Source organism: Phocoena phocoena, chromosome 11, assembly GCF_963924675.1.
Source record: "Phocoena phocoena chromosome 11, mPhoPho1.1, whole genome shotgun sequence".
NCBI classification, from domain to species: domain Eukaryota; kingdom Metazoa; phylum Chordata; class Mammalia; order Artiodactyla; family Phocoenidae; genus Phocoena; species Phocoena phocoena.
In genome coordinates, this window is record NC_089229.1 from 16,319,783 (window position 1) to 16,329,063 (window position 9,281).

The 9,281-nt window shown below is 46.5% G+C and overlaps 1 protein-coding gene across 1 annotated transcript in view; it reads left to right on the forward strand.

Annotated features, from left to right (window-relative positions):
* Positions 1–1,357, forward strand: part of NUAK1 (NUAK family kinase 1) — a 67,002-nt gene extending 65,645 nt beyond the window's left edge. The window contains exon 7 of the mRNA XM_065887751.1: positions 170–1,357. Within this exon, the coding sequence (XP_065743823.1) occupies positions 170–1,323 (1,154 nt within the window). The 3' untranslated portion in view covers positions 1,324–1,357. The remainder of the gene's footprint in view (positions 1–169) is intronic.
* Positions 1,358–9,281: the final 7,924 nt, after the last annotated feature.

Here is a 9,281-nt window from a genome sequence, read left to right on the forward strand (position 1 = left end):
TGGACAGTCTGGAAAGCTACGGCTTCCTGCTCCATAGCGTGGCTTCACCAGGGCTCCATTTGGATCTTTCCTCAAATGAGTGTGTCTCCTTTGCACCCCCGGAGCGTCAGCTTTGGAAAGCCCAAAACTCCCGTAAAATGTATCGTTCCTTCTGCTTCTTGTCCCATAGATGCCCGAGGCCTCATTCGGTGGATGTTGATGGTGAACCCCGACCGCCGGGCCACCATCGAGGACATTGCCAACCACTGGTGGGTGAACTGGGGCTACAAGAGCAGCGTCTGTGACTGCGATGCCCTTCACAGCGCTGAGTCCCCACTCTTGGCCCGCATTATCGACTGGCACCACCGTTCCACAGGGCTACAGGCTGAGGCTGAAGCCAAAATTAAGGGCTTGGCGAAACCCGGGGCCCCCGAGGTCATGCTGGAGCGGCAGCGGTCGCTGAAGAAGTCCAAGAAAGAGAACGACTTTGCTCAGTCCGGCCAGGACTCGGTGCCTGAGAGCCCATCCAAGGTGAGTTCCAAGCGGCCCAAAGGGATCCTGAAGAAGCGGAGCAACAGCGAGCATCGCTCTCACAGCACCGGCTTCATCGAAGGCGTCGTCAGCCCTGCCTTACCCCCCGCTTTCAAGCTGGAGCAGGACTTGTGCCGGACTGCTGTGCCCCTGCCAAGCGCCCCCGAGGCGGAGGTGCCAGCTAAACTCAGCCCAAAACAGTCGGCCACGATGCCCAAGAAAGGCATCTTGAAAAAGACCCAGCAGAGAGAATCGGGTTACTACTCGTCCCCGGAACGCAGCGAGTCTTCGGAGCTGCTGGACAGTAACGATGGGCTGGGTGGCGGCATCCCCTCCCCGAGCCCCCCGGATCCGGCCAGGGTGACGTCCCACAGCCTCTCCTGCCACAGGAAGGGCATCTTGAAACACAGCAGCAAGTACTCAGAGAGCACCATGGACCAGGCCCTGGCCAGCCCCGAAATGCCCACACTGGAATCCTTGCTGGAGCCCGGCATCCCTGCCGAGGGCCTCTCCCGGAGCTACAGCCGGCCTTCCAGCGTCATCAGCGACGACAGCGTCCTGTCCAGCGACTCCTTCGACTTGCTCGACTTGCAGGAGAATCGCCCTGCCCGCCAGCGCATCCGCAGCTGCGTCTCTGCCGAAAACTTCCTCCAGATCCAGGACTTTGAGGGGCTCCAGAACCGGCCCCGGCCCCAGTACCTGAAGCGGTACCGGAACCGGCTGGGAGACAGCAGCTTCTCCCTCCTCACGGACATGGACGATGTGACTCAGGTCTACAAGAAAGCGCTGGAGATCTGTAACAAACTCAACTAGCTCCCCAGGGTGCAAGGGTGGGTCGGGGTGGGTATAAGGGAGAAGTGGGAGTGGTGACTGGGCTATGGACAGAGCTGGTTACCTCTTTGCTGGCCATGACAACAGACTGAAAAAGGATCGGTGCTGTCTTGCTTTGGCCAAATTTGCAGCCTTGAGCCAGTGCCTATGAGGGAGTAGTGGGCTCTTGGCCAGTCCTGCCAACTGCCAGTCAGAAGTGGGATCCTCATTGGCATTTGCTTTATGGCACCTCCGAGAGTCCAGGGGAGGTGGTGTTGGCCAGCACTTAGGGGGTGGGGAGGGAGCATATGGGAGAGGAAACGTTTCCCTAGAAGTCGTCCACGTGCTTCTGGAGGAGGGCAAGACAGACTGGGGTCATCTGCTCTGAGTGAACTCAGAGCTCGCTCCTTCTCTCCTCACGTTAGCAGGCTTGGTCTGCCTGCAGGGGGTGGGCACGTAGATTTTATCTGAGCTTGAATCGGTAATCGATGGATAGGGGCTGCTGGGTGTGCTGGTTTGAGTAGCCCAGACAGTGGGAAGGAGTGCTGTGATTGAATAGTATTGGCTGCCATGGGGATGGGAAGGGGTGCAGTAGCACTCATGCCGTGTAGTTGCCATCCTTGACCTGGCTAAGCCCTGGGAGTGCTAGTGTAGATCCCGTGGGATCTATGTTATCTCTTTCATGCCACTCGTGTGGCATTTGTTAATTTGCCACTCTACCTTGAATGGAAGACAAGGGCCTTGGTCAGAGAGAGAGTGCTCTGAACCCTGCTAAGGACTTAGAGTCAGCCCGTGGTGATTTTTTGGCTTTTTGTTGTCTGCCTCTTCTTTCCTGGTGTCTTCCTGGCTCTTCAGCACAACCTCCAAGGGTAGACAGGGAAAAAGAGGTGGTGTCAGAGGTCAAAACTACGGTGTATAACAGAGCTTGGAACCCTCTGTGATCTTTTGCAGATGAGTGGAAGTTGATCCACACCAGCAAGGGGACAACTTGTCAATTTCTTTAACATCTTAATATTAACTGGAATGCTGCCTTGTGGGTTCTGACCTGTGTGATTGTTTTGAATTGAATGTGATATCGTCGGAATGTGATATCGTCGGTAGTTCCCAAAGGAGTAACTCGCTCAACCATTAACCTTGTTTACTCGTAGCAAACGGTTTCCCCATCCACTGAGCATGGAATCCTCAGAGGTAGGCGAGTTTGCTTCTAGGGAGTTTGTGTGTAGGTGGGGTATTTGGATGAGGAAAGGTAAGTCAGGCAGAAGGTGTTTCCCCGTACGAATCTAGGTATTCTGTGTCCTACCTGCCTGGAACTCCTAGGCTTTAGGGGGAGCATTCCAGCCACTCAGATGAATAAGGTGCTTAAAGAGCAGAGTGGGTTGGGAGGAAGCAGAGAGGAGAGGGAACACTTCCCTGGAAGTCCTCCAGATGGTTCTGGAGGAGGCAGAAGAGAGGTGTGACAGGGCTTTTAGCTTGAAAAGTAACATAGCTAACATAGTGTAACTTCTAGACACCCGGATTACAGGTGATCAGATGTCACGCCCACAGTGGGGCATCTTCAGATACCGAGTTTGGAATTAATGGTCTTATTTGGGAGTTTGGGACAACTTCAGGTTCTACTGGCCCCAGCTAATTGAAACTCTTTGTTTCAGGATGGCTGACTTCCAAAAGTCACCTAGACATTTAAGGAGAACTAGTCTCGGGGGTATTTTGGGGAAAACCAACAGATAATAGTTCATGGGGAGAAGAGAAGGAATTCACCTTCAGGTACTACGAACATTGATTAGAATGAAACTGCCCTTTTCCCTAAGGAGATGGCTCCATTTCTCCCCTTGTCACCAGCTCCGGGGTTTTGGCTTGTGCGTCCCTTCGGGTTGAGCTGAGTAGTGTAATATGGGAAGCTTTCCGGTTTCCCTTCATTCAATTCCACCTCCTTCCTGAACTCCAAGATAGGTTCAAAGGGAAGAAAATTCTGTAGCTAGCAAACTGTGTATGGGGCGTGTGGGTGCGCGGAGGGCATTCTGCAATCTCTAAAGCTCCCTCCTTGTCTCATTTTACGCAACCTTTTCTGGACAGCCTGCACTGCCACACTGCTGGTCCCTCATGCGTGGCAGCCAGCCTGGTTGGTAGCTGTCAGTATGACTTAGGTATAACACCTACCTACGGGTTGGTGTATTTTCCTCTTGCCCAGGTGATTGTGTCTGTTTGGTATTTTCCATCCTTACAATCTTCAAGTAAAAATGACACTATTAAGGAATGTCATTCTATCCCCACCCCCAAAACACATGTATGTTCTCTTTTGTCAGTAGAACCAGACAGTGGATTGTGGTAAAGACAGTCCTCCACTCAGAGGAAGAGACCCTGAGTTTAATCCTGGTGTGCTGGTGGCCTCAGGCACCTGCAGTATTTCCAGGGCTGAGTTTTCCCTTCAGTGAGGGCTGGAGGGGTAGATTAGCTGGTCTCTCAGGCCTTGCCTAGTTCTGACATTCTGCTAACATCCTCTGATTCTGGACGTGATGTTGACTCTGTCCTTTTAAGGAAAAACTTGGAATAGAGGGACAGGCCCTCAAAGCAGCTCCCTTGCTTCCTGATTAAGTCCTATCATCCCTTCCAGCCAATCCCAGCCAAGGAAATTATGCTTGATTCATTTCCATGGAATTACAAGTGAGAGACACTTTGATGACCTGGTGGACCAAGCAGGAGATTCAAGGTCAGCTCTCCTGGTCCTTTCCTTGCCTCTGTGGGCCTTTCAGTGTCTTAGTTTACGCATCTGCCAAAGGAGTAGAATTATACTTCTTTTTACAGGTAAATTTCAAGGCATGATCAGTTTTCAGGAAGTGCTTCAAGACCCCAGGCAAAATGGAAATGCCAAGTACTCTCTGAATTTCCATCCCTGTTACAAGGTGCTGCTTCTGCAGACGACAAGGTGCATCTTTCAGGGTGAGACTCTGGTGAGTGTTGGCCACGCCTGCTGTCTTGAGTACAAATGTGAATGACTGACTGACTGCTTATCGCCAAACTGGAAATGTTCTGTAGGGATTTACTGGCATGGTATCATTCCTAGAAGAAAAAAAAGAAGAGAGAGAGAGAAACTTGACTGCACATTATTTTAAATCCGTGTTGTGACTTTTATTTAATTGCTATTTTTTTTTGGTAATAAAAAGTTGACTTTTTTATTTGAATTTGTCTTTTTTTAATTTATTGGTCTGAAAGGCATTTCAAAGGTATTATAATAATATATTGGTGTAATTTAAACGGTGCAACATGCTTTATGTCTCCAGTCAAAATTGGTTTTCATTCATTTGATTGGTTTGAGCCCAGGACAGCCTACAGGGGAAAAAAAAAAAAGCTGGTTAACCACCCAAAGTGTTTGTATTTTCATTGGAAACTGATTTGTTTTTTGTTTCTGTTTTTATTTTTAAATTAAATAAATTGCCATGAACTGAACTGGGACGTTGCTTCTTTATTTGGTGGTTTTCCTCTTAGTTAAGAGAATGACAGAATGGGTATAAGTAACAGAAACCCACCTGTTAGCTTAAGCACAAGGGGAATTTCTTCGAAGTTCCCAGAAGAGGAAATGTAGCTGGCCGTGCAGTTGCAACCAGAAACTGGAAAAGTAGGACCCAGGCCCTCTTTTCTGCTCCTCCTTGCATGCCAGTTTCATTCTTCTCCTTCTGTAGCCTCACTTTCTCGTCCCTGGTTTTATGACCCACCTTGGCTTACCCCATAGCTTCCAAATTTACATGTTCTCAGTTCTGGTTTCCAAAAAGTTGACCCTTTTCCCACAGTCTGGACTAGAGATGGCATCAAAGGTTAACCCTTAGCCACACTTACTCCCCACATGTCAGTCTCCTCTGCCTGCCCCCTGCCTCAGCCTCCCTCTATCCCAAGGGCAGACAAAGCAATCATATGGTTGCTCTGAGTCCAAATCATTGGGCCATATTTCCTAATGGGGAAGGCCACTGCTCTGCCTATAATAAAATGCCGTCCTTAGTCCCATTTGCCATTGTTTTTTGTGCTAACAGACCCTCAGGAAGCTCTTGGAAAGAGGGATGGATAACAGGGTAAGATTGAGGAGTTCCTGGATCCCAGTCACGATATCAAATGACATCCAATCCTACCCCTAGTCTCTAATATTAGAGAGTCATGCTGTGCACTGAATATCAGTGTTAGGGATCCAAGCAAGAGAAGTCTGACTTTCCAGCAAAAGTGCAACTTTCCAGTTTGGACATGATGATTGCTACTGAGTCAAATTTCTTCACCTCTTTGGGCCTCAGTGTTCTCATCTGACTCGTGGGTATATTAATTGCTACCTTTGCCAAACTCTAACAGGGCTTTGAAGAAGGAAGGAGAGAATTTCTGTGAAGTTAGCCTGAGAGTGAAACTCATTATGAATGGGAAACTATAGTCCTTTCTTTACAGGGCAGTATTCACTGACTTTTAAAATAGGACGTTTGAGACAATCTGCCTGGTCTGGAGACTCTTAATTCTTGCTTTGGTCTCTACTGCTGTTAGCAAATGGGCCTGTCAGTCGTGCAGGATAAGAGACTAAGGGGAAGTTCACCTATAAGTCAACCCCTTTGGCTAAATGCTGGAGAGGGTGTGGAGAAAAGGGAACCCTAGTACACTGTTGGTGGGAATGTAAATTGGTACAGCCACTATGGAGAACAGTATGGAGGTTCCTTAAAAAATTAAAAATAGAGATACCATATGATCTAGCAATCTCACTTCTGGGCATATATCTGGAAAAGGTGAAAACTCTAATTTGAAAAGATACATGCACCCCAATGTTCATAGCAGCACTAGTTACAATAGCCAAGACATGGAAGCAACCTAAGTGTCCATCAACAGATGAATGGATAAAGAAGATGTGACATATGTGTGTGTGTATATATATATATACACACACACACACACACACACACACACACACAATGGAATACTACTTAGCCATAAAAAGAATGAAATATTGCCATTTACAGCAACATGGATGGACCTAGAGACGATCATATTGAGTGAAGTAACTCAGATAGAGAAATATTACATGATATCACTTTATGTGGAATCTAAAACATGATACAAACAGAAACAGACTCACAGACATAGAAAACAGACTTATGGCTCCCAGAGGGGAAAAGAGAGGGAGGGAGGGATAAATTAGGAATATGGGATTAATAATACAAACTACTATACATAAAGTACATAAACAAAGGATTTACTGTAGAGCACAGGGAACTATGTTCAATATCTTATAATAACCTAGAATGGAAAAGAATCTGGAAAAATAAACGGAATCACTTTGCTGTATATCTGACACACAATACTGTTAATCAACTATACGTCAACAAAAAAGTAAAAAAATAAAAGTGAACCCCTTTAGAAAGACATAATTTGGCAGTCAGGTAGGAGGAATAGCATATGCCTGTTCTAGAGGCTGGACCACATGTGACATGTAAGGGGTAGAGAGGAAATAGGGGTGGCTGGATTGGCGCAGCTGACATATTGTCAACTGATAGGTCAGTGAGGTTAATGGGAAGTGGTCACTTTGAGGAAAATCAAGAGAATTAAGTGGTATAAACCCAACTCAGACCGTGTTAAGTAATAAGACAAGTTTACTGCTTCTTGCAACTGAGGAGTCCAAGATGTATGTCTCAGGCACAGCTGGATCCAGGAGTTCAAGTGATGCCCTTGGCCTCTTTTTCACTCACTCTCGCTGGATGTGGGCTTTACTCTTAGGCAGGCTCTCTCTGCATGGCAGCAAGAGATCTCCCGGTAGTAACAGGGTTATGAGGTCTTCTTACTGTGTGATCCTAGAGTCAGAGAGAGATTCTTACTATCCTAGCATTTATGTGCCAAGAAAGGACTGTGATTGGCTTTTTTTGGGTCATTTGTCTCCCTCTGGCCCAGTCACAGAGTCCAGGTGGAGAGATGCTCCAATTGGCTAGCCTCGATCCTGTGCCTACCCTTGTGGTATACTTGAATGACAGCTCCCTCAGAATCACAGAGTTGGGGAGGGCACCTGTCCCACAAGAAGGGATGCAAGCTTGACAAAAAGTAACCCATGTTAGTTACAACTTTTGGACATTAATTTCCTCACCTATAAAGTAGCATTAAATGATTCCTAACTTTCAGAGTTATTGTGAAGATTAAATAAATCACTTAATACAGGACTTGACACATACAAGATTTTTAATTTATATACAAAAGATCAGGAAAGACAATAATATACTATAGAAAGGAGAGAGATTTGTTAGGAAGATTTTTAGCTGTAAAAATCAGGTGTAACATCAGCAAATTCAGCTGAAACTGGTTTAAACTCTACAGGGGCTTTATTAGCTCATATATTTGGAATTTTAGAGATCATGGTGGATTTCATGGTTACGTAGGTCTAGGGGGAGAAATGGATAATAAACAAGTAAACAAAATCCCTGAAAATTACAGATTGTGTAAGTGCTATAAAGGAAGTGGATGGGGTGCAGAGTCAAGAATTAAGGGAGGGGATACCTCTTGTATAAAGGGTAGTCAGGGAAGGCAAACCTGAAGAGGTGACCCTTGGGGAGAGGTCTGAAGATGAAGAATTAGCTATATGAAGAGTGAGCGTTCCAGGCAGAGGGAACAGTACATGCAAAGGCCTTGGTGTCTTCAAAACAGAGCTTTACAGGGTTAATATCTGGCCCATTTGTATATGACAACCATGGTCCAGGAAGTCTGGTGTTTTGCTAAACATCTGTGGCCACATTCTAACATGAACTGGCTGTGATCATTTATGATTTTGTGTATCCTTAATTACAAGTGGCTGCTTCCTTTGACAGGTGGTCCCCAGATGAGACACATGCAATTTTAAAAGGAGAATATGTTTTCACTGCAGAAATTCACTGCTAATTTACTGAAATTTATGGAGAGGATGTTTTTAATCCACAGAATCCTGTGACGTTTGGGGTATGGAAATGGAGCAGCAGTGATGCTCCGTAAAGACCAGAAAGTGGGGTGTAAGGTTTTCATGTCATAAAACCTGCCCCATGCTATTACAACTTTCTGGTTCCAGTAGGGAATTGTATAGAAAATTAGCAATCAACTTTGCTTGAAAACTATGACAATTATTTTCTTATTGATGAAAATTTACACTGCCCATCTCTACCTGACTGGGAATATCCACTGTATCTTCACCAGTAGTTTCCTCCATCCACTCCCTGAGCTAGTTTTCATTTCTGAATTAGTCTGGATGGGCTATGTTATGTGAAAGTAACAAACCCCGAAATGTCAGGGGCACAATATGGTAAACGCCTGTTTCTTACTCTCACCAAGTGCAATACAGTTTGGGCAGCTCTTCCTGTCATGCTGTCTCCATGCAGGCACTTCCGTCCTGCGGTTCTTTCATCCTGTGGTCCTGCCTTCTCGAGGTCCTTCATTTCCAGCTGTGCCAATGGGGGTGAGAGAAAGCACAAGTCAGGGCCTTTTAAGGAGCAGGGCTGTACGTGGCATCCATCATTTATGCTCAGATCCCACTGGCCAGAACTCAGTCACCTGACCCCAACCTAACTTCCTGCATAGTCTTCAAGTCTATCGTACTTAGAAAGTGAAAAGTAAAATGGAATCAGATGGACACATAACAATGCCTGTCACAGCTCCTCTCAGTTTACCGTGGGTTGGCGGGTGGTGGTCCCAGCATAAACAGAAATCATTATTGTTAATATTTACCAAGTGCTGACTGAGCTGCAGGCAGTGTGCCTACCCTTTAATACATCTCCTCTTTTAATGTTCCTCGGGTTCCCTTATCTCCAAGATGGGGAAACAGTGTTGGAAACATGCAGTAACTTGCCCAGGTCATCCAATGGTTAAATGTGGAGCTGGATTCAAATACAGGGTGGGCTGACCGGATTCTGAGCCCAGGATTTTAATTGCTCTGTTGTGAGCCCGGGATGATCCTTCTTCAAGTCAGGCTCCTTGATCATATGCCCCCTCCT